General features: G+C 40.7%; 1 protein-coding gene across 3 annotated transcripts; it reads right to left on the bottom strand.

Moving 5' to 3' along the window:
• Positions 1 to 2,548: 2,548 nt before the first annotated feature.
• On the bottom strand, positions 2,549 to 14,321 carry mthfr (methylenetetrahydrofolate reductase (NAD(P)H)). 3 transcript variants are annotated; one of them, XM_051426025.1, is made up of 12 exons: positions 14,068 to 14,321; positions 10,224 to 10,485; positions 9,503 to 9,741; positions 7,983 to 8,093; positions 7,696 to 7,889; positions 6,368 to 6,618; positions 6,054 to 6,188; positions 5,680 to 5,860; positions 4,796 to 4,978; positions 4,588 to 4,689; positions 4,372 to 4,491; positions 2,549 to 3,458 (listed from the first exon to the last, which is right to left on the bottom strand). In XM_051426025.1, exons 2-12 carry the CDS (start codon positions 10,469 to 10,471, stop codon positions 3,237 to 3,239), a joined length of 1,986 nt encoding a protein of 661 aa, XP_051281985.1. In that variant the 5' UTR covers positions 10,472 to 10,485; positions 14,068 to 14,321; the 3' UTR covers positions 2,549 to 3,236. The 3 variants fall into 3 exon arrangements, with proteins under 3 accessions (XP_051281985.1, XP_051281983.1, XP_051281984.1); XM_051426023.1 differs by having other exon boundaries at positions 14,079 to 14,321; XM_051426024.1 differs by having other exon boundaries at positions 14,147 to 14,321.
• Between the last annotated feature and the right edge of the window lie 672 nt (positions 14,322 to 14,993).

Here is a 14,993-nt window from a genome sequence, read left to right as displayed (position 1 = left end):
GTGGGAGTCAGGCAGGACCATGGCAGCAGGCACCACCAGAATCCATAAGAACCTGTGGGACGATTATTAGACTATTATAAAGATGTTTTATTTTAAGGAGTTAATGGACAATAAATACAACAAAATTAGGCTGTTCTTCTTTGTTCTCTATAGCTACTGACTTGTATCAGTCACTGTACATATGATTGTTGACTGCCAGCAGTAGCTGTATCCATACATGTCCACAGGAAGACAGCTGCTGTGCTGGTGGCATGATTTACAGAGTTATTCCTAGAAAGCTGAATCAGAGATCACGGCTGAGGCTGGAAAAGTGAAGCTTCAGTCTGCACATTTCTGGGCAGAGCACAGTTACACAGCATTTTATGGAACTGCTGAACTTTCACCTATTTATCTTTGATAATGACCTGGCCTATTAAAACATCAAAGTAGGTTATAATGACATGACAAAATATCTTATCTTATCTTCTATATTTTTTCCTTCTAATGCAGTACCTCTCTTCACTGACCTTGAATGAAGAATACCTATTTACTATGAGTCATGGGGAAACAGCAGACACTGCCAATATCTGTATGCTAAACCGGTTTGGCTGATGAAACATTACACAAGGAATAGGAAACAGCATCCTGATTGCACGATCTACAATGAACCCACTGTGTAACAAAGTATGAAATCATGTTTACAATGGGATATGAACAATACATAGTGTAATGCTAACTGGTGAAAGGATGCTGTCCCCCAACTTTCCTTTGGTGTCACCACTGTAAAACAGCGTGGCAGGCTGTAAAAAACAGCCTCTTAATCTTATTATACTCCTTCATAAAAGAAGGAAGTTAACTTAATTGTGCAAAAAAGTCCATTAATTAAATCTAACTCAGAAATGAATTGCTGAAGTTGTTTTAGTGCACTTCAATTTGTGCCGGATCCTTAAATTATTGGTGATATAATTCCAGTTTGTTCCGCTTGATTAATTTCCTTTACCTCATATGATTACAAAAATGTAATCTCCACTGTGCTATAACGCTGTATAGTTTAGGATTTGCCCAAGTATGCATCCAAATAAAACTGTTTAAGGAGATTGGTTTCCTCAGTTTGAGTTGTACTGACTCATCTGTTTTACAGCAGGTTGACATGGAATCATAAGGGTGTCATTTTTGCCAAAAGGCAGTGAGTTTGCAGCTATAAGATTTTTAGTGAAACATCTCAACAACTGTCAGATGTACTGTGATCCTCTGACTTTCCCTGTAGCGCCATCAACACATTCCAAATACTTGCAAAAATATTATATATAACCCGTCAGCCTCAACAGTACTTTGTATTTAAAGCTAATGAGTAAATGTCCATGGAATGGCGCCGGCGTCATGGCAGCTCCTATCATTATTGTAGTGTGTTTTCAGTGTTTTTTAGCCTGTGTTTTTTGCTATTTTTAACTGTTTTCTTACTTTCTTACTTTCTTACTACTTTGTTCACGTCGCCTAAATACATTTTTGGCGTTTTTGAGCACTTTTTATTTTTTGTTTGCACGGGTCTCCATGGCGACGGCGAGTCGCATTGTTTACACCCGCGACCAGATGATCGCCCTGAGGCCCCCTAGCATCCTGACTGGAGAGAGACCCTCCATACCGGAGGAGCTGAGGAGGAGACGGCGAGGCTGCAGAGCGGGGGTTAAACGGAAGATGAAGAAGAGGAGCTTTAAACCCTACAAACGTGGCTACATGAGCAGATACCGGACTCCAACGTCACCATGCCCGGCTTCCAGACGGTTCGAGCCGACAGGGACACCACCGCGACCGGCATGAAGAAAGGAGGGGGACTGTCCGTGCTCATAAACAACAGGTGGTGTAACGCCGGGCACGTCTGTGTGAAAGAGCGTCTGCAGCCCGGACATCGAGCTCATCGCCGTCGGACTTATCTGCGACGGGAACTTTCCAGTGTTATCGCCATCACTGTCTATATTCCTCACAGTGGTCTTCATCATCACCATCACTGTTTACATTGATGATGTCTTATTTATTCTCCTGTACAGCACTTTGGTCAACTTTGGTTGTTTTTAAAGTGCTTAACAAATAAAGTTGGATTGGATTGGATTGGAATGTTAGCATGCTGACATTCAATATGCCAATCTTGGTAAACATAAATAAGAGAGAGGTGATTACTCGTAGTCATGTTTTTATTACAAAATAAAAGCAGTATTTGTTTATTTTAACTAGATTTCATGCAGGGTTCCTACTCTTCTTAAGAAATCACTGTCCAAGAGTTTGTCTTTACAATACAACACAGCACTTGCTCACAATGGTGGACAGCTGTTATGGGACAGACTTGATGCCAAAAGTTCGCTTTCCATCTTGTAAACCCACTTTGAAGTGTAGCACAGTGTTTCATACCAACAGTCAAGGAAAATCCCTGCCAATGTCATGCACTGTCCTATGGACTGACCTTTGTACTTGGAGTTATGTAGTGGTAAAGTCACTATATGTTCTGCAGCAATACTCCACATTCATTAGGAATAGATAAAGGTGCTGGATAACTTAATAACACACACTCACCAGATTATTTGTTGTACAGTCCAGAAAAAAATATTTAATCAGATTTAGAAAGCAGGTAGAACAAAAAAATATAATAACAATAATAATCAATTGTCACATATAATAATAATTTCACTATCATTATATGTGACAATTGAATTACATTCAAAACATATTAAGGCAGCAGGGACAGACATGGGAAATGTTTCTCCTGTAACAGTACACATCAGTAAAAATCAAATTCAAATATAGCATTTGAATTATTTTCTTTTATGAAATTAAAAAGAATACTAAAAAACATGTTAAAATTCAATTCATTTTGTAAATGTATTTTTTTTGTTTTTTCAGTGACATTTGTCCATAAGAAAACTCTTAAAAACAATGTGACTGAAACTTGTTTGAGCACAAGTGTAATTTATAAACTGGGAGTGCTACTCAGGATGAACCTCCATGACTTAGGAGTACATCATGGAAGTCAAAACATTCAAAAATGTTTGGAGAAACATGGTGTTTCATTTTAAACCATATTTTCCATTCACTCAAATGTAAAAAAAAATAAAAAAAAAATAAACACTTAAAAAAAGTCTTTACAAATACTGTGAAGTACACTTCTTACTCAAGCTCTGTATTGCAAATAGCAGCTTTTTTGGACAATGCATAAAACAGCCAGATAGTGTTCTTTCTTTCCCTAAAAAAGTCGTTTGAAATGACTTTTATTCAGAGAGAGTTCCATCGTTGAGTTGCTCAGGAGATGCATCGAGCAGCTCAAACATATCATCAATAACCTGCCACAGACAGTTCTCCAGAGGAAAGTCATTGTCCACCAGATTGACCAGGAAGTAGTTGTCACGGATATATTTGATGATCATTCGTGAAGGAGATTCGTCTTCATAGAGTTTGGCCCACTGCTCGATCCACAAGGCAAAGGCCTCATCCTGAGGAAAACATAGGGACAGGTTTAGTGAGGAGAACAACTAGTAGATAAACACGTGCTTCTGATTACATTTTGTCACTTGACCTATTTTTATCGTCACATAAACCAACATGTCCCCATTATCTCTCAAGGTGCCCGTTCTGCCTCACCAACCTTTCCATAAAACAGGTCTTGATCAAGAAATCCACTATTTAGAAAGGTTTATTTAGGAGTCTAAGTAGAGAACCCCTAACCTCACGAGGCAGCTAGACTTAGCTATGCACTTGTGTCCTTTTCCAAACAATTTCCAATGACAACTTCCCAGATGGTTCTGTGTAACAAACCACCTGGGACAGTTAGGGATAACTTAGTCTACTGTCCAAATGGTAGTAAATAAGAGATTCAAGCTGACAGGCAACAAATTAAAAGAAAAAACAGTTTGTCTTAGTTGTCCTCGACTAGTAGTTGTTAGATAAAACCAATAGTCGACTAATAGTTAACTCCGCTATTAGGGGGCAGCCATAGTCTTAGTAAGGTCTTCGGCCACCAGAACAGCTCCGCTGCACCATGGCACTGATTCTGCAGTCTCAGGAACTCTACTGGATTAATGGGCTGTCTAACATGTCCCAAAGGTGTTCAACTAGGCTGAGATCTGCAGACTACAAAGACCACAGCATATGATTCACATCATTTTCCTACTCATCAACCATTCAGTGAGCCCTAACCCTATGGATGGGTGCATTGCAATCCTGGAAGAGACCACTTCCATATGGATAGAAATATTTGATCATAGGATAAAGGTGATCACTCAGAACAACTTCGTATTGATCTGCAGTGACCCTTCCTTCTAAGGGGACAAGTGGACCCAAATCATGTCAACAAAATGCCCCCCACACCTTAACAGAGCCATGGCAGCACTCAGGTCTCCATCTTACCTTCCAATACATAAAGCTGACTGGGTCTGCTACAGTAGGTTGAACAATCTCCCTGCCAGGAAATATCCCCCACGTCACAGCGTTGGGCTGCATGTCAGGGGCGTTAGTCAAGTTACGGCCCTGTACAAAAAAATAAATAAATCCATTGTGACCTTTTTATAATAATATATATTGCACACAACTACAGAATGGCAGGTGCTTTCTGTTCAAACTTACGTGCACATCAACAATGTGGTAGTTGACACGAGGCTCATACTTCTTCAGCACTTTGAGGAGAGCGGTCACATTCTCACTGGAGGTAAAGAACTCCAGATAGGCCTGTTGGATTTAAAACAAGAACACAAAGGTCAAATTAGACAAAAAAAATTTAATTCCCTACCCACTCCATCCAAAAAGGCACAAAAAAAGCTGAAAGTGTTACTACCTTCTGAAAGACGTATCCTCCAGCAGGTCCCCAGCCAACTATAGGGTCTGTGGAGGGTTTGCCGTTGATGTTGGGCTGGGAGTTGATGGTGAGGACTCCTCGTCTGTTCACCTTTTCCAGCTCATCTTTCAGCAGGTTGGTCTCTGGGGCCAGAGGCTCATCGTTCCATGGCAAACACATCACCTAGCAAAGAGGGAGCCTTTCATCAATATCCTCTTATATTTGATGACTAAGTAATAGTTAATGGTTGGGTTAAAGTATCACACACTTATTCTCTTAAGAGTGAGATATTCAGACATGAGATTGAGATCTCACTCAGAAAGAAAGCAACTACTATTCCGTAAATATCTGAAGTGACATTTTTCATACAAGTTGAATGTCGATCACAGGTTTTCCTTTTTTCTACTCATGTTGCCTTTATTGTAAGTTAAGTGCACACTAATCAGACCTTATCTGAGATTAGCAAATTAAACTGTTTTCCAAGAACCAAGTTAGTTGGATGACAATTGACAGGATGTTAGCTGGCTAATGTTACAACATTATGCCTGGATTAGTTAAACCACGTTTAAAATGCAAAAAAAAAAAAAAATCCAGTGTAAGTGTCTGTCTGTGAAGTTAGATCTAGGGAAAGCAAACTCATGACCAGTTAGTTTGGAGACCAACACAGGATTCCAATCTGTAACGTCACACCACACAACATGGCAGTGGAACAGTTTTCTGTTTTCCTAGTCTTTCAGCTTAGAAAGGACACATTACAAGCCTAATTTTGGCATAAAAATCATAAAAATGACTTTTTAAAAAGGTTCTATGGCGTGAAAGTCTTTTAGCAGTCATATCAGTCATCAGCACTGTAGATAAAGTATTTACTGTTCCATCTTATCTACCTTGTGTCCCCTGCTGTTGGGTTGGGCTGTGATATAGCAGGTGAAGACCTCATAGACACTCTCCTCATTTATTAGCTCCTCACCCCACATCTGCAGCAGTGCATCTTTGGAGGACTTGCTCTTCAAGTAGAACAAGTAGTAGTCGTTTAACTCACCAAAAGCTGGAGACGAGGAGTTTCCCCTGAAGACAGGACACCATTTAGTTGTTTGATAGTAGGCTTCAAATTTTTTACACATAGTACATAAACACCAATTCACATAATGCAATCTATTCATCTAAATTAAGGATGTAAAATGTCGATGATAGTTTGACATGTATTCATTAAATAAAATGCATTAATAGGGAAATTCACATTCAAGTTTTGAGAGCTCACCATCTGCCGTTGGGGAACTCATCCCAGTCCTGGGTTCTGTAGATGTAGCTCTTGGGCCTAGATGCCCAGAAGATGGGTCGAACATCTTCTACCTTGCGTTTGGGATGGGCACTCACTGCCCAGGGAAGAGGCCGCCTGGCAAAGAAAATAAGCTCTGAAATTCTGGACCATTTTGCATCACAATGCCAGGCAAACAAAGAGCAATGGGCCTGTTCCACAAAATAGGTTGATGTTGCCAAGGACACTGGTGATCCTGGGTAATATATTTCTAAAGAAGATGTCTCTATGTATTACCCCACAGACTGTTGACTGACCTAGGATCTTCTATCCACAGGCCCAGCTGTCTGAGCACCTCCATGGTGGCAACCTCTCGATTCAGTGTGTAGAAGTGGAGGCCTGGTACCTTGCCACTGTCCAGCAGCAGACGGCACATGTCCACCGCCTGTTGGATTCCGTAGTTACGGATAGCAGCATCGTTGTCTTTGATGGGCTCGATCACTTTGGTGATTTCCTCTGGCACCTCAAGCTTTGATAGCTTGACAAGCTGACGCAGAGACTGGTAACCCTGGAGACCAATGGGTTAAAGTCCGGCTTTAGCCCCACTCCTTGAAATCAGGCAACTGGCAAAAACGTTCACCAATGTTCACTGCATTCTCAAAAACAAAGAACCCTGTTCTTCTTTTACTCAGTCACTGCATTTTCGAATGAAAAGTTGCTTTACAGGAAGTAACTGACCCTTCCTACGTTTGTGCTCTGGCCTCCAATAAGAGTTGAGCAAGCCTCAGTCAGAGCCTCGGTCAACTTTCTTCTTGCCTGTACTTAGATATTCTATGTGCTAGGTTAATCCATGTTGAAAAGACAACCACATTTTTAAGATGGTTAAAAGATAAAAGTGACATATATAGTCCGATCTTACAACTAAACAGTTCACTAAAATATTTTTCTGAAAGCAGTAACAGAATCTTGCTTCGTATTTAATCAGCACTGCCTAGTTTACCAGTTTGATCTGAGTTTCGTGCGCTGCGTTGGACAGACTGCTGGACATTACCTGTCAATCAAAAGGTAGCCCCGCCAAAAAAGCATAGGCAGCTTTATCGTCTATTTTACTCTAAATTGGATCTAATCATTTACATCATCATTACAACATCATAGTGTATGAAAAGAGATGTTAAACTAGCAGCTGAGACCCTAAACTCATCAGGAAACCGTTTACTGAACTTATAAATGAACTTGACTCTTTCTGCATTCAAATGAATTGGATCAATGTGTTATTGCAGCCAACGGAGCCCCCCTGCTGGCCAGAAGCTCTGTCCATTATATATACTGTCAATAACTGGAAGTTAGCTAATGTTAGCAAAGTGCTACGTGTTGTGTTTATCTATTAATCTTCTTCAAAAACACAGCATGTCTAAGTATAGTAAGAAGAATGTTGACTTAACTGTCATTGGAACACAGAGTAAAAAGGGGGCGGGACTTAGGTAGGGTCAATGAATCTACCTATTATTTACCCTACTAAAATTCACCCTACTAATAAGGGTCTCGGTCACTGTGTGAAAAGGCAAAATCAACAAATAGACTGGTTCCTATAGTTTCTTTCAGTTGTAGGAGTGTATTCCGGTTCCTGGAAGCAGCAGTTAGTTACCTGAATGGGGAAGATTCCGGGTAGGATGGGACATGTAATACCAATTGCTCTGCAATCATCCAAAAACTTGAGGAAAGTGTCTGCCCTGAAGAACAGCTGGGTGATGACAAAGTCTGCTCCAGCATCCACCTTATCCTTTAGGTGTCTCAAATCGCCCTCATAGCTCTCCGCCTCAGGGTGGCCTGTGGGGTACCCTGGAGATAGAAACATATTTAAATCACTGACTGATACTTCAAAAGTAGTTCCACTTAAACTGTCTACCCTCGATGTGAACACAGAAAACATACCAGCAACACAGATGTCAAAGTAGTCATCAAACTCTGACCGGATATGTTTAACAAGGTCGATGGCGTAGTTGAAGCCTCCCTCCTCTTCCTCCCAGTCTGCTCCCACTGGGTCTGCGGAGGTATCACAATATTCATATGTTATAAGGATCTCAGCTATGCTCTAATTTTATTCCCACTCAGTCGGTGGTAGCCAGTGCCATCTTCTTTGCTGTTGTAGGGCAGCAGGCTGAGGGCAGCAGACGGCAAGAAGATCAGCAAGATCATCAGGAAGGCTGGCTCCGTCCTGGGGGTCCAACTGGACTCTTTGGTGGTGGTTTCTGAGAGGAGGATGCTGTGTAAACTGCACAGTATCCTGAACAACAACGCTCACCTTCTCCACCAGGTGCTAACCTCGAGCAGAAGCACCTTCAGCAACAGACTCATTCCTCCCCGGTGTAACACAGAACACCAGAGGAAGTCTTTTCTTCCTGTGGCCTCCAGTCATGAGAGGAACAGTGGAGACACTGTGCCCTGAGCAAATGTCACTTTATAATTTTTTACCCAATTTTCACTTCATCACTTTATTTAGTTGTACTGTACCTTAGTTAATTTATGCTGCTAACAAATGCTGCCACAATTTTTATTACTTTTACCACTGTTACCACTTTATCCAATCGCTCCTCATCACTTATTTAGTTTGTACTTATTTTATTTCAATTTATGCTGCTAAACTGCTCGGTGCGTTTTGTTGTATATTGTATATACCTACGTTTAACTGCAATGTTTGTTGCATTTGTCATATTTACTTTTTTTTACTGTTACCTGTAAGTGCTTGCATTTTGTTGCATTTAGTTAATTGTTCGATTTATTTTATGTTAGCCTTTATTTTATTATTTATTTTATTTTATGTTAGCTTATTTTTACTCTAACCCTGTATTACTTTCCCACCTTTGTATTGAAACTGTCGCACAGTAATTTCCCTTGGGATAAATAAAGCTTCTTCAATCTTGAATCTTGAATCTTGAATTGAATGTGGAATCATCCCCATTTTCTCATCATATCTAAGACTAACAATGCCAACGAAACAGTAGGATCGGGATCAGGCCTGATCCAGGCATCTATAATGGATCATTATCACTTTATTTTCAAAATGTAGCCTTAATATTCTGTCATAAACACTGCATTAAAAAAAGGTTTGTAACTATTTAAAGTTGCAAGAATCCACCGGGTCAGAATAAAAACAACCAATCAGAACCAAAAAAGACAGTTGATTGTTGAGTTTCATTCCCAGGGCATCAAATACAAAAGCTTTGGGAGCTGGGAACAAGACAGAGTAAAAATGTCAGCAAATATGACAAAAAGTTACCTACTGCAGCTTTAAAGTCTTTAAGGCCTATGACCTATTTTGTCACGAAGGACTATAGAGCAAACAGTTCCCTCTTTATTAGTAATGTTTCTGACCACTCAGAATCAGAAAGGAGTGCACTACAGGGTACCAACACTCCTGTAATTAATATGTAAACAAATGTCACCTGTCTTACCTCCCCTTAGTGCCATGATGTTCTTCAGGCCCAGGTGCTTTGCTTTGGCCAGGTAGCCAGTAATCTTCTCTTTGGTCTGGTTGCAACAGGTCAAGTGGAGGATGCTCTCCAGGCCACAATAGTTGACTGCTGTGCTGGCAATCATCATGGAGGAGGTTTCCTTATCTGAGCCTGGGTCCCCTGCTGGATGCCAAGTAATGTCAATGAACAGGGGCCCTCCAGAGCCCATACGGTCAAATCTGAGGAAAATGTCAAAGGAAATGGTCCAGCTGTTGTTTGGGAACACATGTAGACAATTCTTGTGTTGCTAGTGAGAATGCTACATTGAAATACCATGACTGATATTTGTACTTTAAGTCAGCCTCTAAAATGTGTCACTCACAGTAACATATAAGCAAACTATTGATTAAAGACCTCTTTGAGCTACTGGTCTATCATGGTTGAACCAGGCTGCCAGAGGATGTGGGCCGAGGCCAAGTAACTTTGAATTATTTTTACAAATAATTACAAACTAATAAGTACAAACGTTTCACGAAATTATTTGACTATGTCCTTGTGTCCAACTTTTGTATTAATAAAAGTAAAAATGTATGTGTAGATTATGTACAGAGCTTTTGACAGAAGTAAGTCACAAAAGGGCTTTAGAGATGCAATATTAAGAGAGAAATAATATGATATATAAAACATACATTATAAGTAAGTCCAATATGATTTCACGTGCCTTGAGATGAGGTTGACAGCTCCACTGGCTGTGCGGGGAGGAAAGAATTCCAGGGAGAACCAGCGGTCACCGGACTCCATCCTCTTCCGCATCTTGTCCCGCAGCCTGTCCGACCTGTCTGCATCGAGCACCGGCGTGGAACACCGGGAACTGTCCTTGGAGCTCTCCCCGCCGCTGTTGCTGGCCCCGCTGGAGTCACTCTTGCTTGACTGCCAACTACCATCCCCTCGCTGAACCTGGTTTACCATGATGGCAAATTATACTGGGAAAGAGAAGACACAAAAACAACTCAAATTAAAGCTGCAAGCAGCGTTGGGCGGGACCTCGCACTCCATGCAATTCGGGGCATGCTGCGGCCACGTCACGTGCCGTCGTAACACGTGCGGACCACAACATGACAATTTCGCGTAAATCAGCTCAAATTTGCCACACAGCGCTTACTTTCTGTTGCCAGTAGGTGCTGCTATCACTATGTCTTAATATTGTCATGTAGTCCTGTTCAGGGTGGGACTCTTGTCAAACACGTGAAGTTTAATTGAGATTGGACCACGTACGCTGAAGTTATGAGGACGTGTTCAGGGCGAGACTGTTACAGAATATAGGAAGTTTATTGGAGATTGGACATTACACACTGAAGTTATGAGTACTGTTTTATGGCGAATCGGCTGAATTTGACAAGTTGTCACTGACACGCAGTTTAACATACATTCACAAATAGCTCAACTTTTCATCTACAGTTTGTTTCGATTGTACTGTCCAATTTTGAAGTAGATTTGAAGTCCCCTATTTATCTTGCAATTTAATACTTGACTTCCAGTGGTTTCCCACAATACTCCAGGAACAATACTTCGTAGGAAATATGGTTTGTAGATGTGGCTACTGGGCGTGGAAGGTGTTTGTGTTTTATCACTTTGAAAAAAAGAAATGTACATTTATGTATTTGTGATCAAAATTCAATAAAAATGTCTGAGAGAAAAAGATAATTCCCCTATGAGTTTGTTCAAATACAAGGTAAAAATTCACAGAAAATGACCAAAGAATTCAAAATGGCCAACTTTGACGGTACGCCTCAGACACGCCCTTCAACATACAGTCACAAAAAGCACGGCGTTCATTCAGCAACATTTTTTGACTGTACTGACCAATTCTGAAGCAGATCCGATAAATTCCCTTGGAGCAGTTTGTTCAAATACAAGGCGAAAAAGTGAAAATGACAAACAAAATGGCCGCCGAGAGTGAAAATGAAAATCAAAATAGCTGACTTCCTGTAGGTTTTGGGGCATGGGTCCAAGAGGCTTTTCTGTACGTCTCGACATGTTACACGTGCCTATCGAGTTTCATACATATTGGTGAAACGTGGCGCCGGGGCTGCTTTGTTGAAATACTGTAGGAGGCGCTACAAACACGACAAACGGTCGTGGTATGTGAGCTACAGGCACCAGTCTACACGTGTCCTGTGAATTTCATATTCATAACTATTACGGTCTCCGCAGAGTGATTTACCCTGCCACCAGAGTGCCACCCAGTGGCGCGTATTTTTCTCCTTTTTAAAGTGATCCTCAGGGAGCCATGGGCAATCATCGTACCAAGTTTCGTTTTAATCACACTTGCCAATGTGGAGATATAGACTTCTTCATTTTAAAGAGCACCACCTTGTGGTGATGGCCTGAAATTGTGCACGAAGCCTAATGTACACATAAGGAACTATTGATCCAAGGTTGGTGTCAATCGGACATACCAATGTGGAGAAATGCCCCACTTCCTTTTGTGACGAAAAATCAACAGAAGTGTTAATTTTATAATGTGCTTATTTTTTGAAATATCAAAATACTTAAAATTAATCTTTTTGCCAGGACGGTCTCCAGGTGGGACGTGCAAAGTTTCGTGTGAATCGGACAAAAACACATGGATGGAACACGAAAACGTAGTTTTTGGACATTTTGCACAAAAAAAATCTAGGCGGAAGTGGGCGTGGCCTGTATAGGGAGATTCAGCTCCATTCACCGAATGCATGGATATAAGGTTTTTGAATGTGAGACAAACGATGCGAGAGTTATTAGCCTAAACCTACTTTTCTTAATAGTAGCGCCACCTAGTGGCTGACCTGAAAGCGACACATAGAATATATAAATTACACCAGGCCAGACAAGTTTGCCAAATAAAATTACTCTGATGTTTATGTTCAGGGGGTCAAAAATGCAGCATATTCCCTAGGAGGAGTTTGTTCAAATACAAGGCGAAAAAGTGAAAATGACAAACAAAATGGCAACCGAGACTAAAAATAGCCAACTTCCTGTGGGTTTTGGGGCATGGGTCCAAGAGGCTTTTAAGTAGGTCTCGCCACGTTACACGTGCCTATTGAGTTATATACATATTAGTGAAATGTGGCGCTGGGGGCGCTTGGTTGAAATACTGTTAATAATTTTTGGTATGTGAGCTACAGGTACCAGTCTACACGTTCCCTGTGAATTTCATATTCGTAACTATTACATTCTCTGCAGAGTGATTTACACTGCCACCAGAGCGCCACCTAGTGGCGGATTGTTGAAACATTTTTTAGCAAGCCTCTGGCAGCCTCTGGCAAGCATTGTACCAAGTTTGAAATTGTACACGATGCCTAAGGAAGACATGTGGAACTATGGACCCAAGCTTGGTGTCAATTGGACATACCAGTGATCGACCAGAAATTCCTATTTTCACCATAATTTACAGAAAGTGCTAATTTTATAACATGCTTATTTTTTGAAATATCAAAATACTTTAAATTTGTTTTTTTGCCAGGATGGTCTCCAGATGCTACGTGACAAGTTTCATGCGAATCAGACAAAAGTGCAGGAATGGAACACACAAACGTAGTTTTTGGACATTTCGTGCTCTAGCAAAAAAATTAAATCTAGGTGAAAGTGGGCGTGGCCTATATAGGGAGATGCAACTCCATTCACCAAACGCGTGTATATAGGTTTTTTGAATGTGAGACAAACGATGCAGGAGTTATTAGCCTAAATCTACTTTTCTTAATAGTAGCGCCACCTAGTGGCCAAGCCGAATGTGACGCATAGAATATCCAATTTTTAACCAGGCCTGACCACTTTGCCAAATAAAATACATCCGAAGTATATGTTCAGGGGGTCAAAAATACAGTGAACATTTCCCACAAATAATAATAACTTTAGCAAATACAATAGAGACCTCACAGTGTTTGACACTGGCTCGGTCCCTAATAAACTGAGCAATTACAATAGGGTCCTCCCAGTGTTGACACTGGTTCGGTCCCTAATAATAAACGGAGCAAAAACAATAGGGACCTTCCAGTTGATACTAGCTTGGTCCCTAATAATTTGAGATATTTAGCTATACTTTGACGGCACGGGACAAACGTCACACCAAACCCAATTCAACATCATTTGCAATTCATTGTTGATTATGTTTTTGACAATGTATCTCATAGCATGAACAAATATTACAATAAATAATATAAATACTGCAGAATAAGGGCCACGCTCAAATTAAAGATACATTTTTAAAGTCCTGCTTGCCAACAAGGAACCCACACCTTATACTATGTGGTCCCTTTACAGCAAGGATCTACTAATAATAAATAAACCGGCTGGTTTGTGGTAGCTGTTAGTGATAACGTTAAGTGCCAAACACAGAGCGACAGAAGGCGCTCCACTTCATACCTAGTATATCACTCACACGCGCACATGCACGTGAAAAGTATGGTAGTAGCAAACACTTATTTAGAGTCTAACGTTACTAGTTTTGTTGGCTGAGCACAGCATGCTACGTGACTCACGAGCGATGTTAGCTAATTGGCTATAACATCGAGGAAATACAGAAGTACCTCAGACTCACAACAAGCTTGTAGCTAAACCCAGGTACGTTCTCTTAGTGCCGGAAATGAACGCAAACGTTTCTCGCACCTCCTTGTGTTGCCAGACTGTCTTCTATCCAAGACGGAACATAAGCTGCTACAATGCGTGAGACGCAGCCGGAGAGTCCATCAGACGGCGATATTTCCTTTCCAGGATGGCGATGTCATTTCCCGCCGTACTCTACCTATGATTGGTTTACCCTGACCAATCTAACTCCTCACGCCTAACCCTAAACAAACAAAACAAATGAACGTAACGAGTACTAGCCAATAAGAGGCAGAGTAGGGCAGGTCATGACTTCACCCTTGGGAAAAGCCGTCGGGCGCAGTGTGGAGGCGGGGCCGCATTTGTTTCATTAGGGAACAATATATATTGTCAATGGAGAAAACACGTCGTTTATACACAGCAGCAACGGGTGTGTCGCTACCAATGGTCGCTACGCGTGAGGGATATGTTGTATAGACGATTTTCATATAATTTTTTATGAACCTGATCCTGGCTCTAAGATTCTAATAAACTTTTCACACTCAAGCACACAATACATTTGAGTGAATCTATTATATGGTTGTTAATTTAGTTAAATGTGGTTGGAATTAAGTACATATCGTTATAATCTCTTTATAACACATTTTAATAATAATAATAATAATAATAATAATAATTAAAAAAAAATTAACTGAATGTTGAAAGTGATTAGTTGTTCGGGGCACCAAACCAACATTTAGTTGGTTAATATTCGACTCCCCGCATGTAAATAATCGAGAATGCGCTCATTTAAAAATGCATAGATTATACGCAGTTTTGACAATGTGGAACAACTTTCCGCCGTTGGCGTCACATGACACCACCATGCTGCATTTAATTGTCATTGGAAACATGAAAACTTTTTAAAGAT

This window comes from Dicentrarchus labrax, unplaced genomic scaffold (genome assembly GCF_905237075.1).
Source record: "Dicentrarchus labrax unplaced genomic scaffold, dlabrax2021, whole genome shotgun sequence".
Taxonomy (NCBI): Eukaryota; Metazoa; Chordata; class Actinopteri; family Moronidae; genus Dicentrarchus; species Dicentrarchus labrax.
This window is presented reverse-complemented; position numbering and strand designations above follow the sequence as displayed.